Source organism: Nycticebus coucang, chromosome 18, assembly GCF_027406575.1.
Source record: "Nycticebus coucang isolate mNycCou1 chromosome 18, mNycCou1.pri, whole genome shotgun sequence".
Taxonomy (NCBI): Eukaryota; Metazoa; Chordata; class Mammalia; order Primates; family Lorisidae; genus Nycticebus; species Nycticebus coucang.
Window position 1 is genome coordinate 74,038,623 of NC_069797.1, and position 19,170 is coordinate 74,057,792.

General features: G+C 47.6%; 1 protein-coding gene across 2 annotated transcripts in view; it reads left to right on the forward strand.

Annotated features, from left to right (window-relative positions):
• Positions 1 to 808: 808 nt before the first annotated feature.
• Positions 809 to 19,170, forward strand: part of TMEM94 (transmembrane protein 94) — a 42,329-nt gene continuing 23,967 nt past the window's right edge. For both annotated transcript variants that reach the window (XM_053569519.1, XM_053569520.1), the window contains exons 1-2: positions 809 to 923; positions 17,404 to 17,533. In XM_053569519.1, the coding sequence (XP_053425494.1) occupies positions 17,510 to 17,533 (24 nt within the window). In that variant the 5' untranslated portion in view covers positions 809 to 923; positions 17,404 to 17,509. The remainder of the gene's footprint in view (positions 924 to 17,403; positions 17,534 to 19,170) is intronic.

Sequence of the window (19,170 nt, forward strand, 5' to 3'; positions counted from 1 at the left end):
GCCGCAGCTCTTTTCAATTTTATAAACAGATTTTTTTTTTTTTTTGCAATTTTTGGCCGGGGCTGGTTTTGAACCCGCCACCTCCAGCATATGGGTCATGGGGCCGGTGCCCTACTCCTTTGAGCCACAGGTGCCGCCCAGATTTTAAAATGAAGGAAAAAAAAAAAAGCTTTCCAGACTTAGATCTCTGGGAAAACAGAAGTAAATACTGACACAGGCTTGCTTTGTTTTCCCAAGAGGTCTCCCAGGCGATTTCTCTAATTATCTAGAAAAAAATTAAACTTGTGTTCCCTTTAGATTTCAACCCAGCTAAGGGGAAATTGCAGTATTGCTTTAGATTCTCCAGCTTTGGATGCAGTATTAGTCCCGAGGGAGTTCCTCTAAGGTCTCTCAGGCAAGGGGTCTCTAGACACTTGTTCCTGGTAACAAGGAGGGAGCTAAGAAGAAAATAGGAGAGGTGGGGCGCTCTGCAAAGAGCTTATTTTAAAAAGAAAGGAAAAAGGGGAGGGTGTCGTCTATTTCTTGAGCATAATTTCGTAGGAAACTAATATGGGTACAGAGCCTCGGGGTCTGATACCGGCTCAGCGATACGCCCACGGAAGTACAGAGGCTGACAGCGCTCCCGCCGGCGTTCCTGCCGACTAATTCCGCCAGGCTCCAAGAGGGGCGGTTACAGCTACAGCCTAGCGCGTGGAATAGCCAATAAAAAGCCAGGTATCCGCGCCCGTCTACAATTCTGACCAATCAGAGTCCCGAACTTTACGTTACTGGCCGGGGCCTCCGTTGTCCGGGAAGTGAGGCAAGCCCCCTTAGAGTTGCCAGTAACAGCCATGGCTGTGGCCCCTGGAGTAGGGGACGTGAAGTGACTAGTGGGGTTGGGAGGGGAGAGGACGCAGAAGAAGAAGACTGGCCGCTGGGCCCCGGTAAGTACGAGAAGGCCCATGGCCCGAAAGTGGGGAGCAAGGGGGTGTGTGGCGCAGTCGTCCAGGTCCTCTGAATTCTTGGCCAAGGCGACGTGAGTCTGGGGTCTGCACCCAGAGAATGGCCTCAGGGGATCCCTTCTCCAGAGAGGAGTCAAAGGGCTGGCAACTGACTCCAGCTCTTGGCCATTTTCTTCCCCTCATATCCTCACACTCTTGCTGTCGGCCCTGGCTTGGTCCCTTAGGGGTCTCTATCGTGAGAAGTAAAGCCGCTCTCCAACAAAGAGTCCCTGCCCCAGGTTTGTTGTGGCTGGGCCCAGGCCCAGAGGGCAACCAGCGCTGATGCCAAGAGTATTTATAGGCCTCTGGGAGTCCCCAGGTCCGGCGTCCAGCCCAAAAGAAGACCGTTGTTTCTCCTGCGCGCGCTCTCCCTCTCCACTGCTGCCCGCGAGTGACCGCGTCCTCGGTGGAGGGAGCTGGCCGAGGGGCTTCTGGCAGCCTTCCCTGGGTTGAGATATTGGACTTTGGAGCGTGATTTATGATACCCCAGAGTCGTTTTAAAACTCCCTGGAAGCTACCATGGGATCACAGTACTTGCCATCGTATAAACGGATCCCTGCTGCACACCCCTAAAGCCCAGTTCTCACAGTCCCTGGCGTACCACGATGTGAGCCCCTGCCCGGTGGCCAGTGCCAAATGCAAGCAAAGCCCGGCAGTTTCATTGGTGTTCATTGATTTGGTCACGTGCTGCTACATCCCACCCTCTCTTCGGAGTTCTTCTGTAGCTCTTTTAGGGGGAAAAAGGAGGAAGCTCTATAGTGGACCTATTTTTTTTCGGTATGTGAGTTTGTGCATTGGAGGGAATAATATTTTCTCATGCTTTATCCAAGACGCTCAGCTTAGTTTCACTTGCTCTGTGGGTACTCTTGGATGGAAGTGGGGTGGGGGAGAGTTTTTTTTTTTTTTGTAGAGACAGAGTCTCACTTTACTGCCCTCAGTAGAGTGCGATGGAATCACACAGCTCACAGCAACCTCCAACTCCTGGACTTAGGTGTTTCTCCTGCCTCAGCCTCCCGAGTAGCTGGGACCACTGGCACCCACCACAACGCCTGGCTATTTTTTTTGTTGCAGTTTGGCCGGGACCAGGTTTGAACCCACCACCTTGGTATATAGGGCCTACGCCCTACTCCCTGAGCCACAGGCGCCGCCCGGGGGGAGTTTTAACGTTTTCATTTTACAGATGTTTCATTTTACTGGTTAGAGAGGCAAAGTGTCAGGGCCAGGGTCACACAGCCTAGAATCTGAAAGTCCAGATTCTTGAATTCTTTATTCAGTAGGGCCAAATTCAGTAGAGTTTCCTAGGTATTCTCTGAGGGAATCGGCTTCCTTAACTTTTCAGAACCTCTTGGAGGGTGGTTTTGAGCAGGAAATGAGATGGTGTTTGAGACAGGATCCCTAGGATGCTAGTCTAGGTCTTGCATTAATTTTAAGTAACCACCTGGCAGTTCTCTGGCTGATTTCTTGTATTAATACTTATTGTGGTCTCTCTGTACTTTGGGACACTGTATTTCAGTGATTCTTAGTTGAGGGCAGGGAAGGGTGTAGTCAGGAGCAAGGTGAAGCTCTTCCTTGGTTTGGGGGAACTATTACAGTGTCATCAGAGATGTTATTAATAGGATTGTGTTGCATACAAGAACAGCTTGGAGGCAGGAAAAGGTTGAGAACCACTGAAGAAAGAAATAGCACTATGGTGTCTCTTTATGGTACTCATGGCAAAAGAAGAGCCAATCTTAATTTTTTTTGTTGAGACAAGAGTCTCATTATGTTGCCCTCGGTAGAGTGCTGTGGCATCACAGCTCACAGCAACCTCAAACTCTTGGGTTTAAGTGATTCTCTTGCCCCAGCCTCCCAAGTAGCTGGGACTACAGGTGCCTACCACAACACCTGGCTATTTTTCTGTTGCAGTTGTCACTGTTTAGCTGGGCCAGCCTCAGCGTATGTGGCCAGCACAGTAACCACTGTGCTACGGGCACCTAGCCCAATCTTAATATTGTAATTTCCTTAAAGCAATAGCACAGGTAAGATTCATTATCTGAAGAGTCAAATAAAAGTGATCCATGGAGGCTCCGCGCCTGTGGCTCAAGCAGCTAAGGTGCCAGCCACATACACCTGAGCTGGCGGGTTCGAATCCAGCCTGGCCCCGCCAAACAACAATGACGGCTGCAAATAGCTGGGCATTGTGGCAGGCACCTGTAGTCCCAGCTACTTGGGAGGCGGAGGCAGGAGAATCGTTTGAACCCAGGAGTTGCAGGTTGCTGTAAACTGTGACGCCATGGCACTCTACCTAGGGTGACAGCTTGAGGCTCTGTCTCAAAAAGAAAAAAAAAAAAAGTGAGCAGGATGAATCCTATGTACTCAATTTTGATATGAAGACAATTAATGACAGTTAAGGTTATTGAGGGGAGCAGAAAGAGAGACGGAGGGAGGGGGGTGGGGCCTTGGTGTGTGTCACACTTTATGGGGGCAAGACATGATTGCAAGAGGGACTTTACCTAACAATTGCAATCAGTGTAACCTGGCTTATTGTACCCTCAATGAATCCCCAACAATAAAAAAAGAAAAAAAAGTGATCCATGGAATACAAAAGTTTGAAAATCACTGTAAAGCTCAGGACACATCAGAATGTGGACTGTCATTAATCCTGGAACAGTAGATAGCACATTCAGATAAATCCACAAACACCCTGCAAGTCTTATTTTAGCTTCAGTGTTAGCTCTAACTTCCTTGCTCACTGGTTCTCTTAGAACTGTAGAAATGGAAACTGGTGGGCAGTGCCTGTGGCTCAAGGAGTAGGGCACCGGTCCCATATGCCAGAGATGGTGGGTTCAAACCCAGCCCTGGCCAAAAACCAAAAAAAAAAAAAAGAAATGGAAACTGGTGGGTATTGTGGAGTGATGAGTGCATTGACCAGAAGGTGAAGTACAAACCATCTCTTTTGATAATCAGTTCCAATAATTGAGAGTTAACTGCCCTTGAATTCCCACCACTACTCCTCTCTCCCCCCACACAACTGCCCCTTGCTTGTGGTGACCCCATATCAGATACTAGGAGAGCCAGGGCTGGGCGGTGAAATGGAAGAAACAGACAGCCCTTTACATTTCTATTTTGAGAAGTTTCTAGGGAGTGCCAGCTCCTAGTGTTGAGAATCAGTCTTTTGGAAGTCTTAATTCCCATAGAAGTAATGAGAAATGAAGGTCACGATCCTTCTATTTCTCTCTGCTGCTCTTTGCTTAAATTGGGCTGGGGAAACAATTTCTATAAGACAGGAAGGAGCACTGATATAAATATTACCTACAGCCAAGGTTTTATGTATTTAGCTAAATCTAGTGAATCAAATTGAGCTCTGACATTAACAGTGTGCACTGGAAGGCACAAAGCCTCTTAAGTCCATTCCTGGTGTTCAAATGAGAAGGTTCCACGTTAAGCCTGGCACCTGCTGGTAAACGCATGTGAATATTTTTTTATCTTGTTATTGTGTCAGTGTGGTTTCCAGGATATTGTCTTCTTTACCTAAAAGATAGGCTCCTTTAAAAATATTATTTCCAAGCGAGGCTGGGTTTGTTTACAGCAGCACAGGTGAACTAAGAAGTAGGCCACAGCTAAAACAGGAATGCTTTTCTTCCAAGCACACCTACCAGCCAGAATGTGTGGTTTGATGATCAAGGGTTTGTGTAATGATAAGCTTGTCTGTGGCTGCTGCGACAGTAGTAAACAGTATGGGTCCCTCGTCATGGCAAGTATGGTAAGGTCCATATTTATAGCCAGCATTGATTCCTGATCTTGCATTGAGTGCTTTGGGTTTCTCCAGCTCCTAAAGGTCGTAAGTTATAGGGGGATGGGAGAGGTGCCCAAGAGAAGGAGAATCTTTAAGGGCATAGAGTGGCATTTGGGAATTTTACACCAGGAATTTTTGTGTATTATAATTAAATTAATCCAGTTTTTGTAATTTCAGGATCCTCTTGAAAAAGACAATGTGATACCAGGTTTCCTTAGCAGGGAGGTGAACAGAAAAATACTAGGAAATACCTAGAAAAGATGGATGGCAGGGGTGGCGCCCGTGGCTCAAGGAGTAGGGCGCCGGTCCCATGTGCCGGAGGTGGTTGGTTCGGACCTACCCCTGGCCAAAAACCACAAAAAAAAAAAAAGATGGATGGCAGGATGGGCCACGCCTGTGGCTCAGTGAGTAGGGTGCCGGCCCCGTATACCAGGGGTGGTGGGTTCGAATCCGGCCTCGGCCAAACCAACAAAAAATAGCCAGGCATTGTGGCAGGCACCAATAGTCCCAGCTACTTTGGAGGCTGAGGCAAGAGAATCGCTTAAGCCCAGGAGTTGGAGATTGCTGTGAGCTGTGATGCCATAGCACTCTACCGAGGGCGATAAAGTGAGACTCTGTCTCTAACAAAAAAAAAAAAAAAAAAAAAGGTGCATGGGGCGGCGCCTGTGGCTCAGTCGGTAAGGTGCCGGCCCCATATGCCAAGGGTGGCAGGTTCAAACCCGGCCCCGGCCAAACTGGAACCAAAAAAAAAAAAAATAGCCGGGCGTTGTGGCAGGCGCCTCTAGTCCCAGTACTCGGGAGGCTGAGGCAAGAGAATCGCTTAAGTCCAGGAGTTGGAGGTTGCTGTGAGCTGTGTGAGGCCACGGCACTCTACCGAGGGCCATAAAGTGAGACTCTGTCTCTACAAAAAAAAAAAAAAAAAAAGAGGTGCATGACAGGGTGTGGTGGCTCACACCTGTAATCTAGCATGTTGGAGGCCAACACAGGTGGATTGCTTGAGCTCAGGAGTTTGAGACCAGCCAGAGCAACAGTCAGACGCTGTTTCTACCAAAAACAGAAAAATTAGCCGAGAGTGGTGGTAGGTTTGGTGGGTGTGGTGGTACACCCTAGTAGGCCCAGCTACTCGGGAGGCTAATGCAGGAGGATCCTTTGAGTCTGAAAATTTTGAGCTGTGATGATGACATGGCACTCTGCATACGGCAACAGACTAAGACTGTCTTTAAAAAAAAAGAGAGAAAGAAAAAGAAAGATGTACACTGGAGAGAGACTCAAAGGTGTACTCAAAAAGTGTAAGCCTCCTTTAAGTTGACATGGAGCCCAAGGAGAGAATATTGCTTAATAACATAAGCAATATTGGGTGGCACCTGTGGCTCAGTCAGTAAGGCGCCGGCCCCATATACCGAGGGTGGCGGGTTCAAACCCGGCCCCGGCTGAACTGCAACCAAAAAAAAAAAAAAATAGCTGGGCGTTGTGGCGGGCGCCTGTAGTCCCAGCTACTCGGGAGGCTGAGGCAAGAGAATCGCTTAAGCCCAGGAGTTGGAGGTTGCTGTGAGCTGTGTGATGCCATGGCACTCTACCGAGGGCCATAAAGTGAGACTCTGTCTCTACAAAAAAAAAAAAAAAAAACATAAGCAATATTGTTGCAAAAATAACAACAATAAGCAAAAATATTGCTTAATAACATAAGCAAAAACTGTTGCAAAATCAGTTTTAGAAGTCGATTACTTTTTAAATGATAGTAAACTATACATAGAATAAAATTTACCATTTTAAGCTGTTCTTTAGCATTAAGCACAACACTCACATTGTTGTGCAACCATCAATGAACCATCTCTAGGACTTTCTCATTTTCCCAAACTGAAACTCTGTCCATATTAAACACTAGCTCCCTGTTCCCAGCTGTTCCCACCCTTGGCAATCACCTTTCTACTTTCTGTCTCTGATTTTTTTTTTTTTTTTTTTTTTGTAGAGACAGAGTCTCACTGTACCACCCTCGGGTAGAGTGCCGTGGCATCACATGGCTCACAGCAACCTCCAACTCTTGGGCTTACGCGATTCTCTTGCCTCAGCCTCCCAAGCAGCTGGGACTACAGGCTCTGATTTTTTTTTTTTTTTTTTTTTTTTTTAATTTGGCCGGGGCTGGGTTTGAACCCGCCACCTCCGGCATATGGGACCGGCGCCCTACCCGCTGAGCCACAGGTGCCACCCAGGCTCTGATTTTTTTTTAAGAGACAGATCCCACTTTGTCGCCTTTGGTAGAGTGCCGTAGCATCACAGCTCACAGCCACCTCCAGCTCTTGGGCTTAGGCAATTCTCTTGCCTCAGCCCCTCCCAAGTAGCTGGGACCACAGGTGCCCACCACACGCCCAGCTATTTTTGTTGCAGTTTGCCGGGGTTGGGTTTGAACTCACCACCCTAGGTATATGGGGTCTGTGCCCTACTCACTGAGCCACAGGTGCCACCCTGATTTTTTTTTTTTTTTTCTTTTTCAGACAGAGTCTCACTTTGTCATCCTGGGTAGAGTGCTATGGCATCATAGCTCACAGCAACCTCAGACTCTTGGGCTCAAGCAATTCTTTTGCCTCAACTTCCCGAGTAGCTGGGACTATAGGTGCATGCTACAATGCCTGGCTATTTTTAGAGACGGGGTCTTGCTGTTGCTCTGGCTGGTCTTGAACTCATGAGCTTAGGCCATCCACCCTCCTCGGCCTCCCAGAGTGCTAGGATTACAGGTGTGAGCCACCACATCTGGCCTTCTGCCTCTCATTTTGACTACTGTAGGTGCCTCTTGTAAGAGGAATGGTACAATATTGTACTATTTATCCTTTCATGGCTGGCTTTTTTCGCTTGACATAATGTCTTTTTTTTTTTTTTGTAGAGACAGAGTCTCACTTTATGGCCCTTGGTAGAGTGCCATGGCATCACACAGCTCACAGCAACCTCCAACTCCTGGGCTTAAGCGATTCTCTTGCCTCAGCTTCCCGAGTAGCTGGGACTACAGGCGCCTGCCACAACGCCCAGCTATTTTTTGGTTTGCAGTTCAGCCGGGGCCAGGTTTGAAACCGCCACCCTTATGGGGCCGGCGCCTTACCGACTGAGCCACAGGCGCCACCCGACATAATGTCTTTAAGGTTCATCTTTATGGTAGCGTGTATCAGTCTCCTTCCCTTTTAAGACTGAATATTATTCTATCATAGGGATACACTTCATTTTGTTTATCCATGCATCTGTTTTTTTTTTGAGACAGAGTCTCCCTATGTCTCCCTTGGTAGAGTGCTGTGACATCACAGCTCACAGCAACTGCAAACTCTTGGGCATAGGTGATTCTCTTGCCTCAGCCTCCCGAGTAGCTGGGGCTATAGGTGCCTACCACAACACCCGGCTGTCTTTTGGTTGCATTTTTCTTTTTTTTTTTTTTTTTTGTAGAGACAGAGTCTCACTTTATGGCCCTTGGTAGAGTGCCATGGCATCACACAGCTCACAGCAACCTCCAACTCCTGGGTTTAAGCGATTCTCTTGCCTCAGCCTCCCGAGTAGCTGGGACTACAGGCGCCTGCCACAACGCTCGGCTATTTTTTTGTTGCAGTTCAGCCTGGGCAGGGTTTGAACCCACTACCCTCGGTATATGGGGCTGGCGCCTTACTGACTGAGCCACAGGTGCCGCCCTTGGTTGCATTTTTCATTGTCGTTTAGCAGGCCTGGACTGGGCTGGAACCCACCAGCTTCAGTGTATGTGGCTGGCGCCTTACTCACTGAGCTACGGTGATGAGACTATCCATGCATCTGTTAATGGACAGAGGTTGCTTCTACCTTTTGGCTCTTGTGAATGAATAATGATGTTATGAACATGGGTGGATAAGTAACTGTTGGAGTCTTTGTTTTCACTTCTTTTGGGGATATACCCAGAAGTGAGAAGTTGATGATTTTTTAAGATACATTGGATAGGGCGGTGCTGGTGGCTCAAGGGGTAGGGCGCCGGTCCCATATGCCAGAGGTGGTGGGTTCAAACCTAGCCCCGGCCAAATACCAAAAAAAAAAAAAAAAAGATACATTGGATATATTCACATGGTTTGAAAATTAAAGCAACAATCAAAAGTTATAAAAGTATATCCAGTAAAAATGCTCTCTCCCACTCCTTCCTACTCCCCAGTCCACTTAGTTCCAATTAATTTTTTTTTCTTTTTTGTTTTTGTTTTTTTATTTCTTTTTTTTGTGGTTTTTTTTTTTTTTTTTTTTTTTTTGGCCAGGGCTGGGTTTGAACCCACCACCTCTGACATATGGGACCGGCGCCCTACCCCTTTGAGCCACAGGCGCCACCCTTTATTTCTTTTTTTAATTCAATTAATTAATTCTTTTTTTGTGGATTGTGCTTTTAGTTTAAATCTAGCCAAACATCACAAAAGTTTTTTCCTATATCTTCTTATAGAAATGTTATAATTTTTCTTTTTTTTTGAGACAGAGTCTCACTTTGTCACCCTTAGTAGAGTACCGTAGTGTCACAGCTCACAGCAACCTCCAGCTCTTGTGCTTAGGCGATTCTCTTGCCTCAGCCTTCCGAGTAGCTGGGACTACAGGTGCCCGCCACAACGCCCAGCTGTTTTTTTGTTGTAGTTTGGCCAGGGTCGGGTTTGAACCCACCACTCTCGGTATATGGTGTTGGCGCCCTACTCACTGAGCCACAGATGCTGCCCAGAAATGTTATAATTTTACATTTATATCTCTGATCCATTTGAGTTAATTTTTCAAATGATACAAGCTATATTTCCTTTTTTTTTTTTTTTTTTTGAGACAGAGAGTCTCACTTTGTCACCCTTGGTAGAGTGCCTTGGCGTCATAGCTCACAGCAACCTCCAACTGTTGGGCTCTAGCAATTCTCTTGTCTTAGCCTCCCGAGTAGCTGGGACTACAGTTGTCCCCCACAACACTGAGCTATTTTTAGAGGTGGGGTCTCGCTCTGGCTCAGGCCAATCCACTGGCCTCGGCCTCCCAGAGTGCTGGGATTACAGATGTGAGCCACTGAAGTTTTTTCATTTTTTTGCATCTCAATATTCAATTGTCTCAGCACTATTTGTGAAAAGAGTACCCTGTCTCGGCGCCTGTGGCTCAAGCAGCTAAGGTGCCAGCCACATACACCTGAGGTGGCAGGTTTGAATCCAGCCTGGGCCCGTCAAACAAAAATGACGCCTACAACCAAAAAATAGCCGGGCGTTGTGGTGGGTGCCTGTAGTCCCAGCTACTTGGGAGGAGGAGGCAGGAGAATCGCTCTAGCCTAGGAGTTGGAGGTTGCTGTGAGCTGTGATGCCACAGCACTTCTCCCAGGGCGACAGCCTAAGGCTCTATCTCAAAAAAAAAGGCTCTATCCTTTCTCCACTTTTCTCTTTTTAAAAAATCAATTGACTGCCTGTAGTCCCAGCTACTTGGGAGGCTATGCAAGAGAATCACTTCAGCCCAAGAGTTGGAGGGTGCTGTGAGCTATGAGACCTCGGCACTGTACCAAGGGTGACAAAGTGAGACTCTGTCTCAAAATAAATAAATAAATAAAAATAAATAAATAAATTGACTGTATATGTCTGGATCTATTTCTGGACTCTCTAGTATACCAGTACAATATCACACTGCCTTAATTACTGTAGCTTTATAAGCCTTGAAGTCAGGTGGCGAATATCTTCCAATTTTGTCATCTAATTTAAATGTTTCTTATGAGTGGAATTCAGCATCTTTTCATATATAGAAGCTAGTGGATTTCTTGGTTTAATATTCTTTCAGTCATTTCTTTCCTACCTTCCATCTGATGTATTAATTACCTCCATAATTTCCCAGCCTCTACTTGGTTTTGTCTAGTGATGGGGGACTCGTTGCCTCACAGGGCGGCCCATTCCAATTTTTTATACAGTTCTAATTATGCAGATTAATCTCAATCTGCCTCTCATGGAGTCTTCCTCCTAGTCTTATTCTCTGTTTGGGGCCTCTCTGAGTAAGCCTGGCCCTTAGAGTCTTACTTTATTGTCCTCGGTAGAGTGCTGCGGCGTCACACAGCTCACAGCAACCTCCAACTCCTGGGCTTAGATGATTCTCTTGCCTCTTGCCTTAGCCTCCTGAGTAGCTGGAACTACAGGCGTCCACCACAGCGCTCAGGTATTTTTTTTGTTGCAGTTTGGCCGGGGCCGGGTTTGAACCCGCCACCCTCGGTATATGGGGCTAGTGCCCTACTCACTGAGCCACAGGCGCCGCCCATGTTAAGACAGTTTAAATGTGAATTCACTTTAGGTCAGTATGCTCACACACATTGAAATTGCATTTAACTAACCTATTGTGGTAGTTGTATGCAATAATTTTTGAACCTAAGTGCAGGACTTAAATTGAGTTTACTAGATTTGGCCCATCATTTCAGCCTTTTGAGATCTTCTTGGATCTTTTTGTTTGTTTGTTTGTTTGTTTTGTTTGCAGTTTGGCTGGGGCCGGGTTTGAACCCGCCACCTTTGGTATATGGGGCTGGTGCTCTACTCACTGAGCCACGGGGTGCCAACCGATCTTCTTGGATCTTGACTTTGATTTCCTTTCCAGGTTTATGCCATCCAAGAATTTGATTGGCATACCATCTGTTTCCTCACCCAAGTTATTGATAAAAACATTGACTAGAACACCACCAAGGATTGAACCCTGTGGTTTGCTATTAAAATCCTCCAATCAGGGGTGGCGCCTGTGGCTCAGTGAGTAGGGCGCCGGCCCCATATGCCGAGGGTGGCGGGTTCAAACCCAGCCCCGGCCAAACTGCAACAAAAAAATAGCCGAGTGCTGTGGCGGGCGCCTGTAGGCCTAGCTACTCCGGAGGCAGAGGCAAGAGAATCACTTAAGCCCAGGAGCTGGAGGTTGCTCTGAGCTGTATGATACCACGGCACTCTACCGAGGGCCATAAAGTGAGACTCTGTCTCTACAAAAAAAAAAAATAAATAAATAAAATTCTCCCATCAGGGGGGTGCCTGTGGCTCAAAAGAGTAAGGCGCCGGCCCAGTATGCTGGAGGTGGTGGGTTCAAACCCAGCCCCAGCCAAAAACTGCAAAAAAAAAAAAAAAAAAAATCTTCCCATCAGCTTCAATTAGTACCCCGTGGGCACAACTATTGAAAGGAATACAAATCCACCAAATTGTGTTTTTGGTGTGGTGGGGATGGCTAGAGTATAAGTACAGCTAATGAAGTTGTGCTAGAGGGATTAGGACAGCCAACTTCTCACCTTGCCTTCTACCTGAGCCTTGGGCTCCCACTCTGTTATTTCTGACCTTGGTTCTGAGCTTGACAGCAGGAAGCATCCTTTCTTTTGTGGCTGTTTTTGCGTAGATACTTGTCATGGCAAACCAAGACTGTTGTAATTGTCTTCTAACACTTTTGCCTATAATTTTTTCCCCTTCTTCCTCTGACCCATTCTCTACTCTGTTAACGTACGGGAGCCAACTTAGAAACTTTCAGTGACTCCTCAGGGCCTCTCCATTCTGGCCCCTGATCCTGTCCTGTGGTCTGTAATTTCTTCACTCTCACCTTACTCAGGCCTTCTGCTCTACCCAAACACATCCAATCACTATCTTTCAAAAAGGCTAAATGCATTTTTTCCTTGGTGCCGTTGTGGGGACTTCTAATTCTTGCTTGGATTCTCATTTCAGTCCTAAGCTTTCTTTTTTTTTTTTGAGACAGAGTCTCACTTTGTTACCCTCTGTAGAGTGCTGTAGCATCATAGCTCACAGCAACCTCCAACTCTTGGGCTCAAGCGATTCTCTTGCCTCAGCCTCCCAAATAGGTGGGACTATAGGCATCCACCACAATGCCTGGCTGTTTTTAGAGACGAGGTCTCGCTGTTGCCCAGGCTGGTCTCCAGCCTGTGAGCGCAGGCAATCTACCCACCTCAGCCTCCCAGAGTGCTAGGATTACAGGCTAGCCACTGTGCCTGACCCCCTAAGCTTTCTTAAGTATAAAACTACAGCCTCTCTTCTTCTAGGAACCTTTCCCTGGACCCTCCAGCCCCTCAGTGAACTTTTTCTGCAGTACCTATTGTTTGTAATTCTTGTTTAGTATTTCAACGCCAACTTAGTAATTTTTTTCATAATACCCAAAATTTGGCTATATTAAAAATCCCTCTAGGGAAGAGACCATTACCTTGTACTTCTTTGAAAACAGGGCCATTCCTTATAGTTTTTTATTTTTTATTTTTTAAGACAGAGTCTCTCTGGAGGCTGATGTGGGTAGATAGCTTGAGTTCATGAGTTCGAGAGCAGCCTGAGCAAAAGCAAGACCCCATCTCTACTAAAAACAAAAAACTGAGGCAAGAAGATCGCTTGAGCCCAAGAGTTGGAGGTTGTTGTGAGCTATGATGCCATGACACTACCTAGGGCAATAGCTTGAGACTCTGTCTCGAAAAAGAAAAAAAAAAGACAGAGTCTCACTCTGTTGTCTGGGCTAGAGTGCCATGGCAACCTCATGGCAACTGCAAACTCTTGGGTTCAAGTGATCCTCTTGCTTCAGTCTCCCGAGTAGCTGGGACCCCAGGCACCCGACACAATGCCCAGCTAATTTTTCTATTTTCAGTAGAGATGGAGTCTTGCTCTTGCTCAGCCTAGTCCAGGCAATCTTCCAGAAGTGGCCTCCCAGAGTGTTAGGACTATATGTGTGAGCCACTGCTCCTAGTCTCTTTTTTCTTTCTTTCTTTTTTTTTTTTTTTTAGAGACAAAGTCTCACTTTGTTGCCCTAGAGTGCAGTGGCATGTCATAGTTCATGGCAATCTCAAACTCTTGGGCTTGAGCAATCCTCTTGCCTCAGCCTCTGGAGTAGCTGGGACTACAGGTGCCTGCCACAACATCCAGCTAATTTTTCTTTATTTGTTGTTTTTTTTTTTTGTAGAGACAGAGTCTCACTTTATGGCCCTCGGTAAAGTGCTGTGGCCTCACCCAGCTCACAGCAACCTCCAACTCCTGGGTTTAAGCGATTCTCTTGCCTCAGCCTCCCGAGTAGCTGGGACTACAGGTTCCTGCCACAACACCCGGCTATCCAGCTAATTTTTCTAATTTTAGTGGAGATGGGGGTCTTGCTCTTGCTCAGGCTGGTCTTGCACTCCTAAGCTCAAGCAGTCTACCTGCCTTAGCCTCCCAGAGTACTGGGATTACAGGCATGAGCCACCACACCCGGCTTGAGTCCTTATTTATTTATTTTTCTTTTTGAGACAGAGTCTCAAGCTGTCACCCTGGGTAGCGTGCCGTGGCATCACAACTCACAGCAACCTCAAACTTTTGGGCTTAAGCGATTCTCTTGCCTCAGCCTCCCAAGTAGCTGCAACTACAGGTGCTCACCACAAAGCCCAGCTATTTTTTTGTTGCAGTTGTCATTGTCATTGCTGGCCTGGGCTGGGTTCTAACCCGCCACCCTTGGTGTATGTGGCTGGCACCATAACCATTGTGTTAAGAACACTGAGCCAATTTTTTTTGTTGTTGTTGTAATTATTGTTGTTTGGCAGGCCTGGGCTGGATTCGAACCACCAGCCCCAGTGTATGTGACCAGTGCCCTAGCCGTTGAGGTACAGGTGCTGAGCCGAGTCCTTATTCTTTTTTTTTTTTTTTTTTTTTTTGAGATAGCATTGCCCTTGGTAGAGTGCTGTGGTGTCACAGCTCACAGCAACCTCAAACTCTTGGGCTTCAGCGATTCTCTTGCCTCTGCATCCTAAGTAGCGGGGACTATAGGGCCCACCATAGCACCCAGCTATTTTGTTGTTGTTGTTGTAGTTGTCATTGTTGTTTAGCAGGCCCGGGCTGGGTTTGAACCTGGCAGCCTTGGGGCATGTGGCTGGCGCTGTAACCACTATGCTATAGGCGCCAAGTCAACAGTCCTTATTCTCGATGTAGATCTTGGTGACCCTTGGTTCATATGTTTTGTTTGTAGATGATAGTAAGGCATCTATCTATTGAGTACCTACCATGTGTCAAATATTATACCAGACTCCCTGCATATACTATTTTACATAATTTTATAGCATGTCTGTGAAATGAGTGTTGCCATCTCCATTCTATAAACAAGGACACTCAAGTTCAGAGGGACAAATAATTTTCCAAGGTCATCGGCATTTGGTATATGTTGGAGCTGAGATTTGAACCCAGAGATATTTGACTTTGAAGCCTGTGCTTTTTTTCCACGATGGGCTAGGAACAGAACTGGCCCTTTAAGGGTACTGCTGCTGGTTTCAGATCAGATGTGGTTAAGAACAATTCTCTTTGCTCTTTTCATTTGCTCCCTACCCACCACCCCTGCAAAAAAAAAAAAAAAAAAAAACAGCTCTCTTCCAGAATCCCATGTATGGAGTGAGGGGAAAACAGAGACTCTTAGAAAAATGTCCTGTTCCTGGCTGCCCTCTCTCTACTGCTGTGGTTCCAGCTGGCCACAGAATGATTTTGCCTTTGCAGCATTGGCAGAAGGAGTTAACAGGCACAGTCCCCATCTGGCTTCTGTTACCTTTCCCTGTGTTATGACTACCTCATCTAGCCCCTGCTGGGATGGGGTGTCATGGGGACCTCTAGCTATAGTTGTAAACAGGGCCTGGACAGCCTGAGTCAGACAGTGGCCTTAGGGAGGAGTGGATTTGGCCTCTTAGGATCCCATTTCAGTTGGTTGCCAAAGACCAAATGTCACAGTGTTGTGAGGCTGCTCCCAGTGTCAGTGTGTGTGTCTGACCCTTTAGGGCTGGCTTGGCTTTGAAAGGCAGGGGTAGAAGAGACTTGGCAGGGCTGCCTGGAGGGTGAATCGGGTGGGGTTTCTGGGTGGAGTTCATGGCTGAACCTAGTCCTCCTCGCTGGTTCCCTGGACACAGCTTCTTTTACTGTTTCTTTCTTTCTTTTCTTTTTTTTTTTTTTTTGTAGAGACAGAGTCTCACTGTACCACCCTCGGGTAGAGTGGCGTGGCGTCACACGGCTCACAGCAACCTCTAACTCTTGGGCTTACGCGATTCTCTTGCCTCAGCCTCACGAGCCGCTGGGACTACAGGCGCCCGCCACAACGCCCAGCTATTTTTTTGTTGTTGTTGCAGTTTGGCCGGGGCTGGGTTTGAACCCACCACCCTCGGCATATGGGGCTGGCGCCCTACTCACTGAGCCACAGGCGCTGCCTCTTTTTTTTTAATTTTTTTGAGACAGAGTTTCACTATGTCACTCTTGGTAGACTGCCGTGATGTAACAGCTCACAGCAACCTCAAACTCTTGGGCTTAAGCGATCCTCTTGCCTCAGCCTCCCAGGTAGCTGGGACTACAGGCACCCACCACAATGCCTGCTTTTTTTTTTTTTTTTATTGTTGTTGCAGTTGTTGTTTTTAAGCTGGCCCAGGCCGGGTTTGAACCCGCCAGCCTCCGTGTATGTGGCTGGCACCCTAACCACTGAGCTACAGGTGCTGAGCCTCTTTTACTATTTCTTGATAGGTCTCTTATGGGTCATTTCTCCTGGACTTCTGCCTGGCTTCTCTCCAAGAGGCTTGCTACAGGTCCCCCAGAGAATTGCCCTAGTCAGTGGGTTAGTACTTTCTCTAAAGGAGTCACCTGACACCAAACCAGATTACTCGGTGTCACTCCTTACTCACACACACCCTGGTCTGAGATGAAGTCATGTTGGCTTCCAGCACACAAGGGTGAGGGTCAGAGCTTGTGTGGGGCCAGCAGGGTAGGGGGAGGTAGGGTTGATCTTCGTTTTCCAGGTACTAGCTTCCTTCTGTCACCCTCCTTGTCGGGTTGGATTGCCCATCCTTGTGGACATCTGCCCAGGTGCCTGAAGGCACAGCCTTCAACCACATGAGCGCTTGGGGGTCTGTGGGCGTGTGCGTGGTGTGCTTTTTCCAGCACGTGGAAAGAGATGGGTGCCTTTCCCTGGTGACAAAGTGGACATTCTCTTTGCTGCTCTGCCAGCTACTCCCTGATAGTTCAAGTTGTATCTAGATTCCAGTTGACCGTAGGGCTTACCTTAATCCTAACTTTAAAAAAGTCCAAAAACGGCAGTGCCTGTGGCTCAGTGAGTAGGGCGCCAGCCCCATATGCCGAGGATGGCGGGTTCAAACCCAGCCCCAGCCAAACTGCAACCCAAAAATAGCCGGGCGTTGTGGCGGGCGCCTGTAGTCCCAGCTGCTTGGGAGGCTGAGGCAGGAGAATCACGTAAGCCCAAGAGTTAGAGGTTGCTGTGAGCCGTGTGACGCCACGGCACTCTACCTGAGGGCGGTACAGTGAGACTCTGTCTCTACAAAAAAAATAAAAATAAAAAATAAATAAATAAAAAAGTCCAAAAAACCCCAAAGCTTTTCCTGTCTGTTGGAAACTAGCAATTATCAGAGGACATGTAGAAGAAAACATGGTGTGCCTTCGAAAATGAAGGTTAAAAGAAGAATGTTTGCACCCCTCCAGAATCCCCTCTGTGGTCCTCTCTTTCCTGGTGCCAGAGAGTGGAATTCATCCCAGGCTGACTGCTTCTGGGAGGCCCTGCTACTAGACAGGACTGGCCTGGACACTGGCTGGACACTGGTGGTAAGTGGGCCCTGTGTCCACGGTACTCTGTTACCTAGAAGATAATTGTTCTATTTCACTATACCTGCCTGTCCCAGCAACCTGGACTTATGTGATTTCTTTCTTCTTTTCTCCCCAGATGCTGTGACTGTGACAGACTCAGTGGGGTTTGTACATGTTGGGGAGGAGCCTTCCTTTCAGGGGTGACCACATTCATCTGGGCATGCCTGCAATACTCTGGGTCCATGGACCTAAAGGAGAAGCATCTGGTAGGCCATGCTGTTACCTTATGGGTACTGTCTGTGTGTCTGTGTTGGACCTTGCCTACTTGTGTCGCCTGGGAGGTTCTTAGTTGGGGGCTTTAAATGAACTATGAGAGAGAGGGCATGGCTCTGAGGCTTTGGGGATGTGACCGTAACCTCTGAGAGGTGGTATTGCTCAGCTAGAAAGCACAAACTCAGGAAGCTTTGAATAAAGGATGAAGGTGGACCAGTTGACACACTATTTTGGAGCAGGGTTTCTGATTTGGCTTGGCGGTAAGCTGATCTTCCATGTCTTGCCCAGGAATGTATAATTTAGTTTGCTCGTTGCGAAGGCTGTGCCCCAGCCTGCTATGCCATGTCAAGTACTGTTGGGTACCCTCTCTTTGGTTAGGGAAGAGCTTTCCAGTCAGGCTCCAGGCAAACCTAATCAGCCGGTGGTGATCAGCCAGGTGGTCCAGGCAGGCCTTAAGATCAGCCTTCTCTCAGCAGGGCTTGGCCCAGCTTCCATGTAGATCATCCTTGGATGGAGGTAGCTTTGTCAATCACAGTACTCCTCTCCCTTGTCAAAAGACTGCCGTAAAGGAAGTCCTTTTGTTTCTTGCCTATGTACTGCCACACCCTCCTAATAGATCTCTTTGTGCTCACCAGCCTGTACATGGCTGCCACAAAACTGGTCAGTGGCTCTGTGCCATCTACTAAACTTTTAGTGTGTCTAAAACTCTCCATAATCCTGTTCCTGCCAGTGGATCCAGCGTCCCCAGCCTCCCTGCCTTGACTCTACCACTAGTAAATCTGAATGCTTCTGAGTTTGAGTGCATACACCATGTTTAGGCACTTTTACCTCTAGAATGCTCTGCACCCTAGCACACTTTTACTCTTTTTTATTTTATTTTTTTAGAGACAGAGTCTCACTTTATCACCCTCGGTAGAGTGCCGTGGCATCACACAGCTCACAGCAACCTTCAACTCCTGGGCTTAGGCGATTCTCTTGCCTCAGCCTCCCAAGTAGCTGGGACTACAGGCGCCTGCCACAACACCCAGCTATTTTTTGTTGCAGTTTGGGTGGGGCTGGGTTTGAACCCCCACTTCCGGCATATGGGGCTGGCGCCCTACTCACTGAGCCACAGGCGCTGCCTGCACACTTCTACTCTTTAAGAGTCAGTTTACCCATCATCTTCTCCAGATAAGTCTTCTTTGCCCTCCAGAGGGCCTTCCTTTCAGCATTCATAATGCGTGCACTACTGTGCTTGCTACTCTATTGAAATAGTTCATCTCTTCTATTTTATTTCAATATCTGTGGCTACCAGCACAGAGCCTGACATGTAGCAAGGTTCTTAGTAAATATCCATTGACTTGAACTTCTGGACTGTGATCTTTCTGCCAAAGAGATCTTGGGGAGGTCTGGAGAGAGAGCTATGAGTCCATTCCTGGGCCTCTGGTGGCGCCTGGTTGCTGCCTTTTCAACTCCAGGCTTCCTGTGCCTCTGGACCAGCCATGCGACAGGCTTCTGGACTTGAAGTAGGTGCATTCAGTCTCCTGTTCACAGCCCCATTTGGCTGCGCTGCAGGTGTCCACCCTAGCAGTGATTGGCACAGAGGGAAAGCTACACTGTCTCTCTCCCAGCCTGGGTGGAAGGCTGCTGC